Raw genomic sequence first — 21,608 nt, forward strand, 5'->3', positions numbered from 1 at the left:
CATATAGGGTGTTAGGTAATCGTGGCTCTCGACATAGGATTAGGTATGTGGGACTATGCCCCGTGGTTTCCGATGTACTGGTGTTCACGGCTAAGTTGATCTCTGGTAAGAACTCGTCCCACTTATTGTGCTGGTTCTCACAGATTTGCGCCATAATTGTCTTAATGGTTCTATTCGCCCTCTCTGTTGGATTCTCCTGCGGGCAGTACGGTGCGGTAAACTGGTGCTTGACCCCAACTTCTCGTAGATACTTTCCCAAGTCCCGACTAGTAAACTGACTGCCGTTGTCCGTAATCAGCACTTTCGGCACCCCAAATCGAGCCAGAATGCGATCCCGGAATGATTTGACTACAGCACCGGAGGTTGCCTTCCGTAGGGCCACCAATTCTACCCACTTGGAGAAACGGTCGATGAAAACCAACAGTGTTGTATTGCCGTGCTTTGTCCTGGGCAAAGGTCCCACGAAGTCTGCGCAAATAGTAGCCCAACTGGCTGGGTTTATATTGTTGGCATGATGTACAACTCCGTACGTACTTCGAAACATCGCGCATCATCCCAGGCCAAAAATAGCGCTCCCTAACTCTGTTAGCCGTCTTCCTAATTACAAGATGCCCTGCGGCTGGCTGGTCATGGTTCTCCCTCAACACACGCTCTCGCAGCTTCGTTGGGACGCACAGTTTCCAGGTGGTATTCTCGGCGTCACTTGGATGACGTGGGATATGTCGGTAAAGCTGGTTTCCTATTACCGCGTAGTCAGGAAATTTCTCTGGCGACCGGGCCATTTCCTCCAGTCTGGAACGTATCCACGGGCACTCGTCATGTTTCTCGGCCACTGCTCTTTGGAAGGATTCCACTGGTTGTCTAGATAATGCGTCCGCGACGACATTGAGCCCACCCTTGCGGTATCGGATGGTGTATCGATATTGTTGGAGCTCCAACGCCCATCTGGCCAATCGACCTGTAGGGTTATCGATGGAGTTCAACCACTTCAACGCTAGGTGGTCCGTGAGGACTTGGAACTCGTAGCCTTCAATGTACTGACGCATCTTCCGGATTCCCCACACAATAGCCAGACACTCCTTCTCGGTGGCCGAATAGTTTTTCTCCGCATCGTTCAGGGTACGGCTAGCATAGGCTATGACTCGCTCTCCTTCCGCAAACTATTGGGTTAGCACCGCCCCGAGACCACAGTCACTGGCATCAGTCTGCAATAAGAAGGTTCGGCCGAAATCCGGACACGCCAATACCGGGGCCTGCGTTAATCTCGCCTTCAGTATTTCAAACACAGTCTGCTGCTCCTCCGTCCACCTCCAATGTTTTCCTTTCTTCAGCAACGTGTTTAACGGATGTACTAGGGTTGCAAATTCGGGAACAAAGCGGCGATACCAGGACGCCACACCTAAAAACGCCTCAACTCCTTCATATTCTGGGGTGGTTTCATCTCCGTTATAGCGGCCACCTTGTCAGGGTCTGTCTGAATACCCTCTTCGGATACAACATGCCCAAGGTATCGAGTTTCCTTTTGGAAGAATTGGCATTTGTCGGGGTTGATGCGGAGATTTGTCTTCGGGCCTCTTGCAACTTGCTCAGATGCTCTTCCACTGTTTTCCCGATGATAATTATGTCGTCTAAATATGCAAAGGCGAACGGTTCTAAATCCGGTCCAATGACGCTGTCTAAGGCTCGCTGAAAGGTTGCTGGCGCCGAGTGTAACCCGAAAGGCATCACACGCCATTGAAACAAACCTCTCCCCGCCACCGTGAACGACGTCAATTTCTTACTTCCCTCTTCCAGTGGAATTTGCCAATATCCATCCTTAAGATCGATACTGCTAATGTACTTCGCCTCCCGGAGTCGGTCTAATATCGATTGAATTCTTGGTAAGGGGTATGCGTCTGGGTCCGACTTGCCATTGAGGTGCCTAAAATCCATGCAAAGTCGCCAGGAGCCATTTTTCTTCCGAGCGAGTGTGATCGGCGAACTATATGGGCTTCGAGACGGTTCGATAAACCTGTTGGCCAGTAGCTCATTTATTTTAGTGTCTATGATCGCTTGCATCGCCGGGTTCCGCGCAGCATAGCGTAACTTAAACGGCCGATCATCTACCATGACGATGCGATGCGTGGCAGCAGTGGACGGTCCATGTATCTCCCGAAATTTCTGGAGCTCCTGATCTAAAATTTTTTGTATTCTTTCCTGGTCCTCCTGGAGACCCCTTACCGGTGAAGGACCTTTCGGTCCATCTACAATGTTCGTCGCCCGATGACATCTTTGCTCGCAGTTGCAGGTGGTACTGATCCGCTACAGAAAACACACATGATCCGCTACAGAAAACACACATGATAGTCCGGCCATCGTTAGACGGGCACCTACCTTAGCCAGAAAGTTTAGTCCGATAATGACGTCTTCGGTTGCATGTGGCATAATCAACAGCTGCGTGGGTGCCAACTGGTGCCCTAGATGGATATCCGCTTCCACGGCATGTTCAACATTCCGCTGGAACCCATCTGCCAAGGTTACTTTTGCGCTGTACGGTACTCTCTTATCGTTATCTTCGAGCGAGGATACAAGGGACTCACTGATGAACGATGTTGTGGCTCCCGTATCCACCGTGGCGGCGATCCATTGGCCTCCAATCCCTACAGTAGCCACCAGTCGACTTGGTTCGATGCGAAGAGTAGTGTTCAGTTGAGGGGATCGTTGCTGACCGGTGGACCCGTCTCCCCTCTCTCCGGGCGGGTCCGGCGCTCGTTTCCCGAGGCTCGCTTTCGGCAGCAGTCTATCGTCCGGATGGCCCTACGGCCGCACTCCCAGCAGAACAGTGCCACCTCGTTTCGACAGCCAGCGGCGAAATGTCCATCCTGACCACATCGGCGGCATGCCGTTCTTGGGTTTATTGGTGGCTGGTACGGTGTGTGCGAAGGGTTTTCTGTGGGTTCCAGGCGACGGTGTTGTTCCCTGCTCTGTGCTGCTAACGGCGGCAGGCTCTCCAAATCCTCAGCCATTGCTAGAAGATCGTGCATGGTATGGAAGTCACGTCGTCTGATACCATAGATACTCCGGTAATGCATTCTTAAAGATACGCTCCAGCTTTTGTTCCTCGGAGTAATGGCTCCGTCTCATCATGTTTTGCATCCCGAGGGTATCATCGCGGAATTTCTCTCGGGGCTGTTGATGGCGTTTACGAATCTCATCCTCCAACTGCTCGAAGTAACGATTAGGAAGGAAAAACTTCTGGAAGTCTCCTCTAAAATCCATCCAGGATTGCCATTGCCGGTTGTTGTTCCGGAACCAGACTAGCGCCTTTCCGCTTATGATCTCGGGCATCATCCTTGGTAGGACATCCATTGGTATGGCGTACATTCCTGCTAACTCCTCTATCCTCTCAAGGAACTCCAGTGAGTCCTGTTCTGCATCAAAGCTGAGGTTCCACTTCCTCACTTGGTCGGCCACTGCCCGAATATCGCTATAAGGCGACGTCCTGGGTCTACCACTAGAAGATGCTGTACGTGCGGGGCTTTTAGGCTCGACGAGGGTTGTCACACCACTGGGATTGGTTATCGTTAGTCCTGGATTCGGTGACACGTGAGTCTTGCTATCCGACCTAGAAGAACTCTGCTCGTGGAAATCCTGTAACCGGAGTAACCTCTCGAGTGTATCCGAGTCATGTTCTTCGCCTAAAAATTGCCCAAACCTCTTCCGGAGTTCTTCCACCGTTCCAGTTATTTCGAGGCCAAATTCGTTCAGGTAGTTCCCTAGTTCCTCCTTTCGCAGACTATATGCCCACGAGGTACGCAAGGTTGTAGACATCATCTACTGCCGGAAAACCACCTCTTCATATTTAATCCTTCCTGTTTTTTTCCTTACTCAGGTCCCTGCTCGGGCGCCACTGTAACGACTCAATTGTCCGCCGAATTGCTGGGGAAAGCTCCCGGCGGCCAGAGTCCGTCACAGAAATTTATTTCTGTCGGCGACAAGAGTAAGGAAAGAAGTCTGTTGTGTGTTTTTAGTATAGGGGGTTTTATTGCTTCGTTTTCGGCACAGTTGATAGTAGGGATATTGTGCGAAACTAGGGTAGGTTTTGGGATATGGGGGACAAGGCTGGGATGAGGCCAGTGGGGGGTTACTCTGTATTGCGATGCGTAAGAAAAATTGTAACGCATCGCGTAATTGGTACTCTCTATTTCGTTTTCGTATCTCCTTTCGCATCTACTTAACGCAAATGTGGCATCACCGCACTCTGTAATACGAAAACGTATGTCAAATTCGTTCGATAAGCGCAAATATCTTGCGTTAACAAAATAGCAAATGCAAAGGAAACGAAACATGTAAGTAAGCACAATCAAAGTTTTTATTTATATCTAAATTGTAAATTATTTTAGGGAAAAGCCAAAAAAAAAATGCAGACTCAGCAACGTCAGTTTCAAACGTTAGTTGATTTTATGGTGCAGCACAGCGATTTGGCAAAAGGACAGTTGCAAAATTTTAGAATTAGAAATAAGTAAAACAGTGTGATATGTGACTATATGTGATTCAATATGTTCATATGTATTATTTTTATTTTTATTATGCCTATAAGGCAATCTGTTTTTTATATAATGCCTATAAGGCAACCTAGTTTAAGAAAGACTGACTGAATTTTAAGATCTCAAAATCGCCATATAAAAGTTTTAACATTTAATATTATAAGTTTTTTATAAATACTACAATGAAATAAATTCATTTTGATTTTGTTTGTTTTTAATAAATAAATGTTATTTTATTTAAATCAAATTGTTTCTAACATTATTCCTTATTTCCTTAGCAATATTTGTTTCTTCGCTGTTGTTCGTATTGCTATAAACAGGCACTTCAATTTCATTAAGACTTTCTGGCCCAGCAATTTCGTATCTTGACAGTTGCGAATTAAATTCTAGGCAAATATTGTGCAGGGCAGAGCAAACGTTCATTATTTGAACCACACTTTCTGGTGCGTAATGTAACTCTCTGGCTGCTAACAGACACCTAAATCTGCCTTTCAAAACACCAAACACTCTTTCAATTATGGACCTTCCTTTGCAAAACTTTTTATTAAAACGACTTTCAGGCGAATTTTCCGTCGCGTTCCTGTATGGGGTAAGTAACCAGGGTTCCAATGGGTAGCCCGAATCGCCTTTTAGATGATTAAAAATAAGTAAGAAAAAATCTTTTAAAATTGCGTTAATTTTGTTACCAATCAGCCAATATCCATTTTCTCCTCTTTCGAAACGTTCTTTTAATTTTTGCTTTGCGTTGGAAAGGGTCCAAACATGTGAATCATGGCTAGCACCGCCATACCGGCAATCTAAATATGTAATTCTCATTTGGTTTTGTAATCCGTTCATCATTCTCATTTTCTTCCAACCATAACGCCACCGAATCCATACTTATTAATTATATTTTTTTAAAAATACACTCGTACCGCACAAAAATATGTTTTTATTTACATTTTTTTACGTTTTCTTTTGTCATTATTCGTTAATGTTTACATTTTGGTACCAGTGTTGCCCTATTTTTGATTTTATTTGCGATTGCGTTTGCGTCACTGTTACAGAGTACCAAATTGAACTCTTAACGCATTTAGCTCACGCATCGCACTTGCTTTCGCAACGCAAAACAGAGTAACCCCCCTGGCCGGGGCCAATTGCCTAGAGCTGCCACCTGGATGACGGAAGCACCTGTGCGTTATGTAGGCGTAGTGGCTTAGGACAACTCACTAGCGCCCACCGCTTAGAAAGAGTCCCTTGGTTGACTGGGGCCTGGGGTAACCTGGAGTGGCGTACGAAAACTCACTAGGGGTACGTCGCGCGGCCTGGAAGTGGCTTGTCCAAACTCACTTTTTCCGTGAACGGCGCAGGTGGCAATCTCAACTCACCTGTTGTTGAGCGAGTCAGGGGTCGGTGGTTTCAGTGGCAACGGGAAGCTCACTTCACCTTCAGTCCTCTTCACTCCTTGATTCTGGATTGACTCACCTGTTAAAAGGGGTTTATGGTATTTCCTCGTCTGGTCCTTGTGCTGTCAGCTTTTCTCTCACGACTGTCCCCGCAACTTTCGTTGTTCGCCCTTTTATAGGACCGTCGTCGCAACCTTCAGGATCACACTGTTGTTGTGCGTTATTCCTTGGCGACGCATCGCAGTCTCTACGCACGCGCGTTGTTGTTTCTTACCGCTGATCAGTGTGAATCCCTTGACGTGCGTTATTGTTGCTAGTTGTTTTCGAACAAGCAACGCATCAGAACCCCTTACCATGCGTTGTTGTTGCTTGTTGTTTACGAACAAGCAACGCATCAGAACCCCTTACCGTGTGTGTTGTTGCTAGTTGTTTACAACCAAGTAACACATCAGAACCCCTTACCGTGTGTTTTGTTGCTTGTTGTTTACAACTCAGCAACAAGTCAACGCCCTTTGACGTGCATTTTGTTGCTTGTTGTTTACATGCCCCAAAATATCGAACGGTAAGTTGTTTTGATGCCTAAATCGTAAACAACTTCGCACGGAATTTGAAACAATTTGTTGTGCGAATTCAAGTTCATATATTAATTCAATATCTTAGATTCTAAAATTTAATAAATTGGCCGCCAATAAGAAGGATATCAATACTCGGGTGTAGCCGGAAACGAGCCTGCGACTTCCGACATCACAATGTCACTATTTTTTAAATAAATCACTAAACACCGATTCAATTCCCGGGTCTCGGCACCAAGTACTAAGTAATTTTCTTATTTTATAAATAGTTTTAATTTATTTTTCAGGAAAAGGATTTTAAAAAGGTTACATCGCCTTCTCATGCAAAGTTGCTTGTTGATCCCTCGAGTGAAAATAACATACCTGGTAGCCAAAAAACATCATTCAAAAAATTTATATAATATGCAAAAACATATGTTTTCATTATTTCGATTACATACATTCTTTTTTACATCATACATGAGCGGGATTTCCTAACTAAACGTAGCAAATTACAGCCAATTCGGTTTGAAAACCTGTAAAATATCCCAATAATACCAAATACTTGGGGGTACCGTTGTATGAGGGTTGTATCAAATCGTGAATCGATATACCACATTTTCAATAGGAGTAATAGCATTCCATGTGCAACATTTCAAAGCTCTATGGGGCCGTTCAGGAAGAAAGTGGGCAGGAAACTGATGAAAGTTACTATATTGCAGGATGCGCAAAGGATTCAAAATACATTATTTTAGTTTTTACTTATTTTACGAATAATTTTATGGCCATAAATGTTATTATTTTCTTATATGCATTCTCACAGTACAGCACAGTTTATTCCTTAGCAATAAACTGTGCTATACTGTGAATATATGTTTATTCCTTAGCAATAAACATATATTTTCAATTAGTAAAGAGGTACCCTAGTGTTTTTCATAAATGATGTCACATATGTATGTAAAACCAGTAAGAAAGGTAATAAAGTCGGACTGGGCCGACTATATGACACCCCTCACCACTTTGATGTATCCTAACAGACGACGCACTTCCAAAGAACATTGACATGAAATTGAACGAACTTAAATATGTGATCTTTTTCTTTCTATATTTATGTGAACCGACTAACATCAATCCATACATATGACATTCTACAACCTAGGCTAATTTTCATATTGGAAATTTGGTGATCCATTTACCTAAAACCGGACAAAAAAATATATGGGAACTATAATTTTCAACGAAACTTGTCAGAGACTAAGTTATGTTAACTTCAGTACATGGTACAAAATTGTTTGACAACTGGACAAACTTTGGGTCTTTCGCACACAACTTACATAAAACGGAAGAAAATATATATGGAAGCTTTATATAAATCTGAACAGATTTTCACGAAACTTAGCTTACAACATTCTAGGCACAATTCAGTACGCTATACCAAATTACGTGCAAATCAAAAGATATATAGGGACTGTGATGCACCATTTACATTAAAACGGCAGACGAAATATATGGTATGCCAAATTTTGTAAAAATCGAAAAATATATAGGGACTTCGGTACATCGGTATGGGGACTTCGGTGCATCGGACGATTTTTTTTTTTAAATTTTACTAGGGTTTGTCCTTGGAACGAATAAATTTTGTGTCCAAATTGCATCTAAATCGGATTATAAATGCGTCCCGAACTTTGTTTCCAATTTAACTCCAACAGACGGACGGACATGCATAACTCGACTCAGAAAGTGATTCTTTGCAAAATCTCAAAAGGAACCATGGGTGTATGAAAATCCCAGATTATTTTTCAATAATAATGCAATTAACCGGTAAAAAATAAGAGGAAACTTATTTCTGATTACATAAAATTGAATCAATTAACGGGAAAAGCAATTAACAGGGTTTAATTACCCGAGGAAATTTACATGTGTTTTCGTATGCAATATTTTGTTGTCCCATCATGTGGTTCAATAAGGCGGGGAAACCAATTAACCATAGGGTCAATTAACCGAAAAATACTGTAATCTAAAACTGCAGCTGCTTCTTTTCTTGTTAGTTTGAAAGCCTAATTAAAATTTGATTGCACTCACCTTCAGAGTAACAATCAAAATAGTGCTGCTTGATCCTCATGTCGTTCCCTCTTCGTTTTCAGTCCTCTTGAGAGTCCATAGTGCCGACTGATTCTAGAAATGTAGTATTATAATATTTCAAAAACATTTTATGGACCGCTTGCCAGCAGGCTGTATGGCAAGGGGTCCAGGAATGATGAATCATTTTCGACCAGTGTTCTTATATGACATGATTGTAATTTTGAACATCGTATTTACTGTTCTAATATGAGTACCTTTCTTATACAGAGGTATAAGACTTCATACTTAACCCTTAGTCCAAGTTCGAAGATGGGGAACCACTCCTTCTGGTACATTCGACGCAAAATGGTCAAAAATAACCAAACTTTGAATAACCTATTATATTAAGCAAGTGTATATCTTGTAGGAACGTTCCCAGGTTTTATTTCGCGAGGTTGTGTGGAACCTGCTGTTTCAATATGAAAATTGATATTGCAGAAAGAAATTTGTAAGAGTACGTCCCTGGAGGCTAACCGTATGCGGGGCCAATGTTGATTGCATCATGTAGGAATTGCCGAAAATTTGTAGTTATTATATGAGGTGCTATGCCTAATTGTGGACTGATATAGCTCTATTTAGAAACTAACATTTTTGCATCAGAATACATTTCTTTACGATAAATATTAAAAGTACCGGAAATCGGTAGGTATCATTATATGGGGGCTAGGCCTAAATGCGGGCAATAGTTCATTACCGAACCTTACGCGGAAGAAAAAGTGACCAATAAGTGACATTTCTACAAATTGATTATGTAAACCATAGTGTAACCAAATATAAATTTCTGAAATTTTTAATGGATATTTATACACTCAGCCTTATGGCTAATGAGGGTTTATATACTTTGATACAGTGACAATGTGCCTCATCGAAATATTGGTTCTAAACCCATGTTTCATTGGACCAAATCCTTTTTAGAAAATTTTGATTTCATCCAAACTTTGCCTATATGGGGACGACCCCAAAAAGGGGACGAATATTAAAAAAAATTTTGGTAGGGAGATTTGCTACCATATACGACTACAAAATACAAAATTACAGCAAATTCGGTTGAAAACCGCGCTCAAGAACCCCTAAATACCGAAAATTGGAGGATACCCTTATATGGGGGATACCCGAAAAACTGGACATATATATGTATAACTTTTTGTGGAGAGATTTGGTAACTATTAAGAACTTAAATACAAAATTACAGCCCATCCGGTGGAAAAATCCGGTCAGAACCCCTAAATACTGAAAATAAGGGGCTCCCAGAAAAAGTGGACCTATATAATTTTTAGTGGGGAAAGTTAGTATCCAGTAAGAATTTATATACCAAATTTCAGCGTATTCGATTAAAAACGCGCTCAAGGACCCCAAAATACCGAAAATTGGGGGGTACTCTTATATGGGAGCTATGTCTAAACGTGGACCGATATATCTCATCTTCGAACTTGACCTGCCTGCAGCCTCGTTTAGAGGCTAGGTTTATTACAACAGACAGACGGACATTGCTAAATCGCCCTAGAATTTTACGCTGATTAAGAATATATATACTTTATAGGGTCGGAAATGATTATTTCGATGAGTTACAAACAGAAAAACAAAATTAATATACCCTCCATGCTATGGTGGAGGGTATAAAAAATGCTTGTAGAAGTTTGTAATTATTTTTTTTCTGATGAAAATAAACATTCAGCAAAAATTGAATTTAAATAAATTATATCTTTTGTTTAAGAGTTTTTTGTTGAATTTATATAATAAATGTATACTAATTTTTTTTAGGTACACATTTAAGTAAGTCACTTGAGTTTTTTCAGCCAAAAAGAAAAGGTCATGCCATAAAGGGTTATGACCGAGTTTTTCTTATATAAAATGTTTTTATATTCATGGTCTACTATAACATCAATTAATTTTGGATGCATTAAAAGAGTAGAAAGAGCACATAAATCCGAATTATGGGTAATGAATAACATGAAATCATCTGCATAGATTACCAATCATATATAGTATTATGATTTCTTCCACCAAATAGGAAAGTAACCAAATGTAAGGGAAGAAGTAAATAGTTAGGGGCAATGCTAATGGATCGGAACAATGCTTAAGAATTATAATAGGTATACCATCGGGGCCAGAATATTTTATTGTTTTTATGCTGTGTAGATTTTTAGAGATCTCTAGACTCTGAAGGAAACGCGTAAATATTTGATATGAATCTTTAATTGGGTAAGTAGCATTTGAAAGTGTTGTGATATAAAAGTGCAAAACTCTCTACAATTTTGGATATTTTGGTTGGCATTTCAATATTGTAGTTTAAAAAATTTACTTTATGAATCAACAAACTCATAAAATGACTTTGGATTTAATTTAAAATTTAAACTTGTTAAGGTAATGATTATACAACCTTCGGCATACTTTTGCATATTTCTTAAGTTGTTTTATACTTGGTAAGAACACATTCTGAAATATATTTATGGAACATCATAGTGAAATGTATCCAAAATACAAGTTTTTTACAAACGGATTTTTTAGATTGTTAATACTTAGTATTATATCCCTTGTTATAATTTACAGGATATAGGATTCAAATCCGGGACTGGGGGGTTTTTTAACATTCCCATGCCTCTCTTTCCCACCCCTGCCGACCGAGGGGCGACCTCCACCTTTGTAGGAATTTGGCGTGCACACCATAATCCGCATTATGATGGAATATAAGAAGGGATAGAAAACCAGCTACAGAAATCTACTTTAACAGCCAGTTTGTTAATAAGTTGCATTATTACTTTAAAAATAAAAATTTTATTTAAATTTTTTTTTAGTTCTTTATTATTGCAAAAATCTACTTTAGAATACACAGAATTCAAATCAATACACATTTTACGAAGTGGATCTCCCATAGAATAATTTGTGCGTCGAAAATCTACATATAATAGTTGATAATATATACTGGATCGAAAAGAAACATTTATTCTAATGGAGGAAGTCTGAGGGAATATTACCGTTTAATACCTTAATTACGTCTTTTGTTTGCTCTTAATTCGATTGCCTACACTAAAAAGTAGGCAATCGAATTAATTTTAACCTGCTAGAGTAAAGGTATGGTCACACTAGGCAGATATTTGGCGAAAAGTGTCAAATATTTCTTTGTCATAATCTGACCACAAAATGTTGTTAATGGCAAACACAAAAACAGCTGATATTGGGCAAATAAAATTTTTTGACAGCAAACAAAATTTTGCGTGATTTGCCCCCAATGTGAACGCCGACTAGCAAACATTTGCCTTATTTTTGTGCAAACAATGTTTTTGTAAGGGCAAACAAAAGAAATTAACAGCTGATGTATACAATGTTGTTGGCCGCTTGTATTTACTATTATTATTATTATATAGTTTTACATTTAAATTTTACATTTGCAGTTTATGTTTATCATTCATATTTTTACAACATAAAACTTGACAAAAAAAAACAAATACATATACATTTTTATTTGACAATTGTTTATGCTCAATCATTTGACTGTATTTGTGGATTTTGTTTTTATTGTTCATTCGATTCTCATTGATAGAACATAACTAAATTGTTAACTAAGTACCATTCGTTCAAATAGATCCTCGATCGTCTTAGGGAAAGAGGCTGTTATATTGAAATACAATGCCACGCTCACGTGCAAATATAGGTCGCCGTTCACGGCACACAAATCTTATGAGGGGAGCGCGCTGAAAACAATGAACATGCCAGGAATCGAATGTCATTTTTACGCCAAAACTCTTCACAAGAAAATGGCAGAATACAGCGTGGTGCTAGAAGAGCCTCCCGAATAGCAATATACTAAACTAATCGCATTTCTTTTATGCACCTTGCATTTAATTACGATCCAACAATTGATTATAGTGTACATCCAAATTTTAACATCGGTAACATGGATCAATTATGTGTTCATTGCAAAGCATTTAAATATAAAAAAGACACACCTGGCTTATGTTGCGAAAATGGCAAAGTAAAACTGCCAGAACTAAGTCAACCGCCGGAACCATTGCTTTCATTGGTGTCTGGAACAACACCACAATCAAAACATTTCCTAACCCATATACGTGGTTATAATAATTGACGTCATTTGGTGCTGGCAATATAGTTAGTGAAAGTTTCATCCCAACATTAAAAGTCTAAGGACAAATATACCACAAAGCGGAATCCCTATTACCTATTCCTGACGAAGAATACAAATTTTTCCAGATATATTTCCTTGGCAATTCTGAAACAGAGGTCACCACCAAATGTGCAATTGCTACGGGACTACGCCGCAACATTGTACAATCATTAGAATATTTATTCCATCAGCATAACGAATTGGTGAAAATCCGATAATAATAAAATAGTTATAAAAGCTGATAAAACACCAGTAGGTGAGCATCCACGACGATACAATGCACCAACAATAAATGATGTTGCTATTGTATTTGCTGGTGATCAGTTTGAGTCAAGATATATTATTTTACATCGAAGAAATGATCAGTTAAAACGAGTACCTGAAACACATCGCTCATATGATGCGCTCCAATACCCAATACTGTTTTGTCAAGAAGAAGATGGCTACCATTTTCATTTAAAATTATTTAACCCAACTACTGGTAAATTTTAAACAAAAATGTATTGCTTCAGTATACGGTATTTAAACAGCATTTGCTAGATCGATTTAGTTCACCTTTCTTCGAAATAAAAATCTGCCATGACTTTGAAACTTAACCAGACTTGCAGTGAAAATAAAATTTAAGGGCCCGGGGTCGGCTAGTATTTTTTATAATATTATTCTCCATTTCTAATTATATTATGTTTTCTCATGAAAAAAAAAACTCATTAACATATTGGAAAATAGTAGTTGTTGGAGATTTTTATTAAGTCTTGCTTTTGACCTTGATTGTAACGTTGATAGCCACTAACATTACCGCCACCACTGCGGATTTGTCCACTTCTACGCGGATCTCCCCGACTGTAACGAACTAAATCAATATCACTACTAACCACGAGTTGAAGGGAAATTTTGCACAGAATCCACAGAATATTCTTGAATGGATCGTAGTTGATCGATTTCTAATTTGGCTAGGGGTATTTCTCTAGAAAACAAAAAGTGATACAAGAATTTTATTATATTAACTTCAGATTTCAAAATGTCTGCATGCGTAGGCCAAATTATAGTCCAGCAATACTTTAGCATTAACAACACATTCAACGGTACCAATGAACACAAATGACACATGACCCGGTTCACGTTGTTACCAGCAATCGCCTTAACTCGAAATACTCCACTTGATCTCTGGAACTCCATCAACCTCACGACATACACAATCACGCACCCACTCACGAACCTACGGTCTTTTCCTGTTTTTTTTTTTTAAACTTTATTTTCTTCATCCAGAACAATAATTGAAGCTGCCCCTCTTCCATAATTTCTTGGAAAATATCGAGCAAATATTTTTTTGTTTTTGACAGTTTTATCAAACTGTTTTATTGGTTCCCATTTCGTTATTTGACATTATTTGCCTGCTGTATGAGCAAACAAAATGTGTCAAATATTTGAGTGTAATGTGAACACAAAATCAAGAGTGTACAAATTTGACGTTTTTTTGGGCAAACAAAATAAAAGTCATTTGAGTCAAATATTTGCGTAGTCTGGCCTTACCTTAAGAAGGCAACAGAAAATCACTTACTTTACATACTTACTTATGTGTCTTAATTTGGACAGGGTGAATATGAATAAGTTGTAGCGAAAAAAATTGATAAAGCACTCTTAAATTTCAGAGTTTTTCTCAAATATCTGATTATTAAATATCAAAAGGGTGGGCTATGACGTAGCTTTTTATATTAACAAAGTCATAAAAATATTTAGGATTGGATTTGAAATTATGTTTAGTCTAGTTTAAATATAGATTGTAATGTTTTCAGGACTCTGTCGAATATTAAGACCCTGCAACAGCAATGCATTGATTGGGATCAGGAAATAACTGGAGCGATTCACAATCAATGGTATCAATTTATTTGTGACTATACATTATTAAACCAGGTTAAGATTCCAAGATGGGTAGGTTTCAACCTAGTGCTAAAGTAGAAATTCATGGGTTTTCTGATGCATCGGAAAAGGCTTATGGAGCTTGTATTTATATACGGACTGTACCTGATGATGGATCAGTAAAAACTAATTTATTAATGGCAAAGTCGAGAGTCGCACCCTTGAAGGTAATTTCTCTCCCAAGGCTGAACTATGTGGAGCTTTGTTGTTGTCGGATTTGATGGTATCCATTAAGACTGCCTACATGACAAGAAAACCAAATACTATTGTTGGTCTGATTCTATGATAGTGCTTGCATGGCTTCAGAAACCACCCTCTTCATCGACAACGTTTGCTGCAAATAGAGTGACAAAGATTGTTGAACAAGTCGAAAAGGACAATTGGAGGCATATAAAATCGGGATTTAATCCTGCGGATCTGGTTAGTAGGGGAATTTGTCCCAAGATCTCATAGATAATCAGTTATGATGGCATGGACCACCCTAGCTTAAAGCTGAAAATAGTTAATGGGAAAACAGCAATACTGAGTTTGACACCGAAGAAGAGGAACGAAAGGTGAAAACATTTTTTAACTTTATTAAAGGTTATAATGATGTTATGCAAAGGCTTTACGCCTGATGGCCTACGTTTTTCGATTTATTGACTGTCTATACAAAAGAATCGCTTTACTAAGAAAACGGTATGCTCCGAAGCGCTTCAAATGGTGAAGGAACGCCTGGTTGTCATCTCTAAGAAGGGTTATTTCAGTGATGAATACTACACATTGGGAAAGGGTCAATTGATTTCAACCAGCAGCAATTTACTTTGTTTAAATCCGTTTATTGACAAAAAGGGTCTTATGAGAGTTGGTGGTCGGCTAGAAAATGCTTCATCCTTATCATATAGTGAAAGATAACCGTTAATTCTGCCCTATGGATGTTAGTTATCCCAGCTTTTAGTCAATTTTATACGCCAAACAACGTTACATGGCGGTAATCAATTAATGCTAATCAATTGAGGACTGAGTTTTGGATTCCTCGAGCTAAAAACTTGATTAAGTGGTTTATAAGTCGGTGTAGAATTTGTACCATACTAGAAAAGAAAACCAGGAGTTAATTAATGGCACCTCTTCCTCGCGCATTACACCGGTCGAGCCTTTTTAATTACAAAAGGATATGTCTGCCTGTTCGTATGTTTTTCCACACGAGCTATTCATTTGGAAGCTGTAAGTGATTTGTCCTCAGCAACATTTCTTGCGGCCTTTTTTCGTTTTATCTCTCCCGTGGTTGTCCAAACGATATGTATTCTGACAACGGTACAAATTTTGTCGGGGCCTCTAAAAGTCTGAAGGCTGAATTTAGAACATTCATTAATAATATTGGAATTTAGAACATTCATTAATAATATTGGAACTGAATTAACTAATTATTATGCTATAGAAGGAATCACGTGGCATTTCAACACGGCAAGGGCACCACTTATGGGAGGTTTGTGGGAGGCCGGTGTTAAGAATAGCATTGAACATAACGTACACATTTGAAGAATTTACGACCTTACAGGCCCGCGTAGAGTCTTGTCTTAACTCAAGGCCACTTTGTCCTCTTTCAGAGGACGTATCTTTTCTGGATGCTTTAACGCCGGGACATTTTTTATAGGTAGGTCAATTTTGTCCCCACCGGAACCAGTAATCCACGAGGCCCCTAAGTCAATTTTAAACCGATGGCAAAGAGTTAAAGCGCTCAATCAGCGATTGTGTATGCGTTGGAAACATGAATACCTAAAGGAAAGGTCTAGTAAGTTTTGGCAGGTGTCGATCAGTTGGTGCGTGTTGCAGAGGTCAAAACCACACGTGGTCTTATTGTAAGACCTGTGGTAAAGCTTGTAGTTTTACCTACTAATTGATCACTTATATTTTTTATTTTTGTTGTTGTTTTAGAATCATGGTTAAAGCTAAAAAATACAACGAGGAAAACAGAGTGGGCAAAAAACGTATTGTGTGTCGTGTGAAAGATCACCCACTTCGCTTTTGTCGCAATTTTTTAGAAATGGATTATGCCGAAAGAATGAGAATTATTTCTATATATCAGCATTGTGCAATATGTGTTGGCGAACATGCAAAAGTACCGGAAAGTGTAGAAAATCTGGTGATATGCATCATACACTACTAAAAAGGACCTCGGTCTTCAGGAGAGGCAGTAGCACGTCATAAAACTTCCGACTCCGAATCGAAAAAAGGACCTAGTTCGTCCACAGGCATATCACAAAATGGACCTCGTTCGTCCAAACATAATGGACCTCGTTCGTCCAAATCTACTGTATTTAGTGGACCTAGTTCGTCCCGACAAATGCAAGGTGACAAAGACATCGAAGGAGGATCAGGACAAAGGTTCTCAGAATAATCGGAGTAAGATATGGTCATCAAATATAATTCCTACTTACACCCTGCAAGAAACGATACTTTTGAAACCGACAGCTGTAGTAAAAGTTTTTATGGTGACCGATATATTAACGAAAGGGCATTGATTGATCCCAGTCATGAAAATACGATTATATCCGACTCACTAGTGCAACGAATGAGACAAAAGGTGGTCCGAATTGGAAACAAAACTAGATGCCTTCTTAGACTAAGAGGTAATCATGGAATGTCCACTACCGTAGAAACCTATGCAGAAGTGAGACGTAGATACGAGATTGTGACTCCAAAAAAATCTATTGATGTCCGTATTGCCGAAGAGTTCCCAGGTCTTCACTTAGCTGATGAACATTTTCACACCTCAGGACCAGTTTCTATAACTATAGGATGTGATTTGTACTCCAAGATTATTCGAAATGGAGTAAGCGGAGGTTCGTTTGGAAAACCTCTAGCTCAATTCACAATTTTTGGATATATTATATCTGGACTCTGTGCCTCATAAACTAACCGTAAGACATTGAACGTAAGCTTTAACCATGATCCGTTTGAACTCTCTATTTTTTATACTCTAGATGAAATCGAATTTTGAATTCAATTATTGTCAACGTAATTTAGTACAATCATTTATGAATTGGAATATGGTTGCTGTTATCATTGGTTTTTATACATGAATTCTAACTAAAATCAATGAGCACTGCCTTTTTAGGCAGAAACTAATATAATTTAATAATGCTTTCTTTCTTTTTATTTCATTGGTCGTGTTGGCGAGTGTTTTCAAGTCCTATATTTAGCCTAAAGGCTCAAAGGAGGCCGGGATGTTCACGTTCGTGAGATTTCGTCCATGCCAGTTTTTGGAACAGCGTTTTGGAGGCAACCCTATGATGATTTTTTGTAGCAGTGTGGCCACTACGGACTGAACGAAGGATATTTGTTAATATCGCTACTCGCTAAGTTATAATCATGGCTATGTATTTGTCAGTAGATTGTATAGATTTATTGAAATAAGATCGTTGTTGGCAAAACCTCTGTACTTTATAAAAAAAAAATCTGGAATTTGAAATTTTTAAAATCATTGTGTTTGGAACAAAATTCAATAATAAACCTATTTTTTTGTTAAATAATTTTAATCAAAAAAAAAAAGAAGAAATTTTTTATAATACTCTCAAAGAGAGCCTGTTGTTGTACGAGCTAGTGGTTGTTCGATTGCCTGTTTTTCGTTTGGTTGGTTCCAGTGACTGCTATCCAGCATTCATTGTTGTTGTTGCCGCAGTTTCTTAGCCCGGAAAGAAACACATCCAGTAAGGCCAGTTGATATCTACATTGTTTGTGAAAATATATTGAATTCCAAAAATAACCATGGTTAGCTTTGACAAAAGCATCGACAAAATTATCAATTTGTTTAAAATTTATACTAAAATACACAAAATGTTTATCAAATGTGATAAAAAATCAATTACTTTTTAAAATAAAATCAGTGCTGTGTTTAGATTTTGCTGTGTGCGCTCAAATAAAGCGAAGAAAAGGAAAAAAATTTCAAAGAATTTTTCGCCGCAACAACAATTTTTGACAGAAAATGCAGATACTGGGTTTTGTATTTGCTGAAATTCCTTCAAATTTATGCCATGTATTTAACAAGTAAGGCCATTTTATAGGGCTTGGCGATATTGATTATATCCGAATTTAACGTAATTTTGGTATAAATATATCAATGTTTAGAGCTAATATGGTCCATACATACTTGGGTTTTTAATTCTTATTTCTATGTGTCAAATAGTTTTAAATAATAATACACTATGTATCCATTATATTGGTTGTATTAATTATATATGTATATTAATTATAAAATTCTTACATTTATAACTCACTATGTTACACTCTTTGCATACCACATCAATATATAGGTTTTGTCATATTTGAACATATTATGTGTTTGAATATTTTTGTGCAAACCTGTCGATATTCCTGGGGTAATATACATATTTCCTATTAGTTGATTTTCAAATCACTCGAAATTTCCTATAATATAAGAATTTTATATTTATATTATTTATTATTTGCGGTACTATTTTTTTTTATTTGCGGAATGTACTTACTTGATGTTGTGTATGCGCATGTTGTGGTGAAATAAATTTGTGCTTAATTTGCATTCTTATTTCAAAGTGGTACTCGTCGAAACTCGTCGTTCTATTAATTTGGGATTTACTACATAATTCCTTCATATAGTCAAAGGTGTTTAAAAAACATTACGTAGATTTGCACATACATACATAAAAACCGTCTTCAGCAACGTGTATGCTTTTATAAAAACTTCAATATCAAATAAACAAACATTAAAATATTATTACAATGACTATTAAAAAGTTGTGGCGTTGTAGGAGCATTACCTGTGATCCCTTAGCTACCGGCATCGAATTCACACAAATTGATCACCACACACATTTTTCGTCAGCAATTCATTTGTTTTTTCCAAGATTTGAAATATATTTTTCACGTTTAAACAAATTTATTTTTGAATAAAAATCCATTTCTGCATTTTTTGAATGTATACCATAGTTTTTTTTATTGAAATTCAAATTCAAAACTGTCTTTACTGGATGGCCTAATGTATATGCCTTGTTTATATGGACATTATTTCGATTGATGAAATTTGGTACTGGCCCGGAACCCTATTGAAATTGGGAAAAATCGGTTCAGATAGATATCTCCATATATATATATTTACCGATTTAATGTAAACAGTATATATCTGAACGAAATTTGGTACAGCCTAATCATTTAGGTCTAGAATGATGCCTGCCAAATTTCGTGAAAATCGGTCCAGATTTAGATATAGCTCCCATATATAGTTTCGTCCGATTTCATGTAAATGGTGCCCCAAAGTCCCTATATATCCTTCGAATTGCAAAAAATTTGGCATAACGTACTGAATTAGGCCTAGAGTGATGTCTGCCAAGTTTCAAGAAAATCGGTCCAGATTTAGATATAGCTCCCATATATAGTTTTGACCGATTTCATGTAAATGGTGCCCCAAAGTCCCTATATATCTTTCGATTTGCACGAAATTTGGCATAACGTACTGAATTGAGCCTAGAATGATGCCTGCCAAGTTTCGTGAAAATCGGTCCAGATTTAGATATAGCTCCCATATATAGTTTCGTACGATTTCATGTAAATGGTGCCCCAAAGTCCCTATATATCTTTCGATTTGCACGAAATTTGGCATAAGGTACTGAATTGAGCCTAGAGTGATGTCTGCCTTATAGATTGATTTTAAGTAATTTACGCACCAAGGAACCAATAGGAACAAAACGTTCTAAAATTAGTATAACCTAACCTGTGACAAGTGTGTTTGAAATCGCTTAATATTTGGATAGAGCTTCCATATATATTTTCGCCCGATTTCATGTAAATTGGGCATCAAACTCCTCATGTTAGTCAGATTGACATCAAATTTTGCACAACGTACCAAATTGAGCATAGAATTACGTAGTTGCGTTTTCTAGAAGTGCAGACATAGCCCAACGGATGACCTATTTATATTTGTTTGAAGTCGATTTACATACTTTATGGACAGATCTAGGTAGATTCACATTTAGATAAATATCACGTATAAATTATAATAGTCCTGAATATACATAGTGGTGAAGGGTATCATATAGTGGGCCCGCACATACAAAATGTTTTCCTTACTGGTTTTTTTTTATTGAAATTCAAATTCAAAACTGTCTTTACTGGATGGCCTAATGTATATGCCTTGTTTATATGGACATTATTTCGATTGATTTTGTGTACTCCCGGTTTGAACATAGATTCTCCGTAGCATAATTACCATAGTCAGTATTTCTGAACTTGAATTCCGGATATGTTATTATTTCACAATCACTGTTCTTTGTTCACATATTCACAGAAAATATTGAATTTTGGGTTGATTTTTATTTTACTTTTATAAAATTGTAATTCAGCAACAAAAATTTTTTTTCCTTCTGATCTCAGCAAGTTGTTTCTTTCGTAAGGCCACCATGCCAACTGAAATCGGAAATATTTTTATTCCGATTGAACTGCGATAACGTTTTTGTTTGGTATTCATATAACAAATCCTCTGCTTCAAACTGTGGAATCAGCAATTGAGAGCGATTTTATGCATAGCGTATCATATTTCATCCTCGATTTTTTCATTATTTATTTTATCGTGAAACAGTGATGTTTGAAAACTCATGAACACTAATATTTATTGAAAACTAGAAATATAATGAATATACAGTGTATGTCATATAATTGGGCCCGCACATACAAAATGTTTTGATTAAGCATCTATTTGTTTAGAATATTTTTCAATACACTTCTTAAATCGTTCTTTATGAAAAATATTGTTTTCCAAAACAACATAATTTTTTCATAACTACAGTGGCGAAACAAAAATAGAAACAAGGTTTACATTGTAGTAGCAGAATTGGAAGCCGAATTATTACAACATTATTATACATATTTTGTCTACTTATATTTCCCATTCCTCTAGCAGAATTATATTTCAAGGCGATTTTAGTGGTAAAGGTGTCGTTATACCCTTCACAGGGAATGTAACAAAATGTTAGAC

At 37.9% G+C, this 21,608-nt stretch overlaps 1 protein-coding gene across 1 annotated transcript in view; it reads right to left on the minus strand.

Moving 5' to 3' along the window:
- Window positions 1–4,763: 4,763 nt before the first annotated feature.
- Window positions 4,764–21,608, minus strand: part of LOC133333308 (putative nuclease HARBI1) — a 54,044-nt gene continuing 37,199 nt past the window's right edge. Inside the window, exons 3-4 of the mRNA XM_061541623.1 lie at window positions 5,213–5,345; window positions 4,764–5,152 (exon numbers count right to left, since the gene is read on the minus strand). Of these exons, the coding sequence (XP_061397607.1) occupies window positions 4,764–5,152; window positions 5,213–5,345 (522 nt within the window). The remainder of the gene's footprint in view (window positions 5,153–5,212; window positions 5,346–21,608) is intronic.

The sequence above is a fragment of the Musca vetustissima genome, unplaced genomic scaffold (assembly GCF_032173495.1).
Source record: "Musca vetustissima isolate MV318-11 ecotype Yass unplaced genomic scaffold, APGP_CSIRO_Mvet_v1 utg78681, whole genome shotgun sequence".
Classification (NCBI taxonomy): Eukaryota; Metazoa; Arthropoda; class Insecta; order Diptera; family Muscidae; genus Musca; species Musca vetustissima.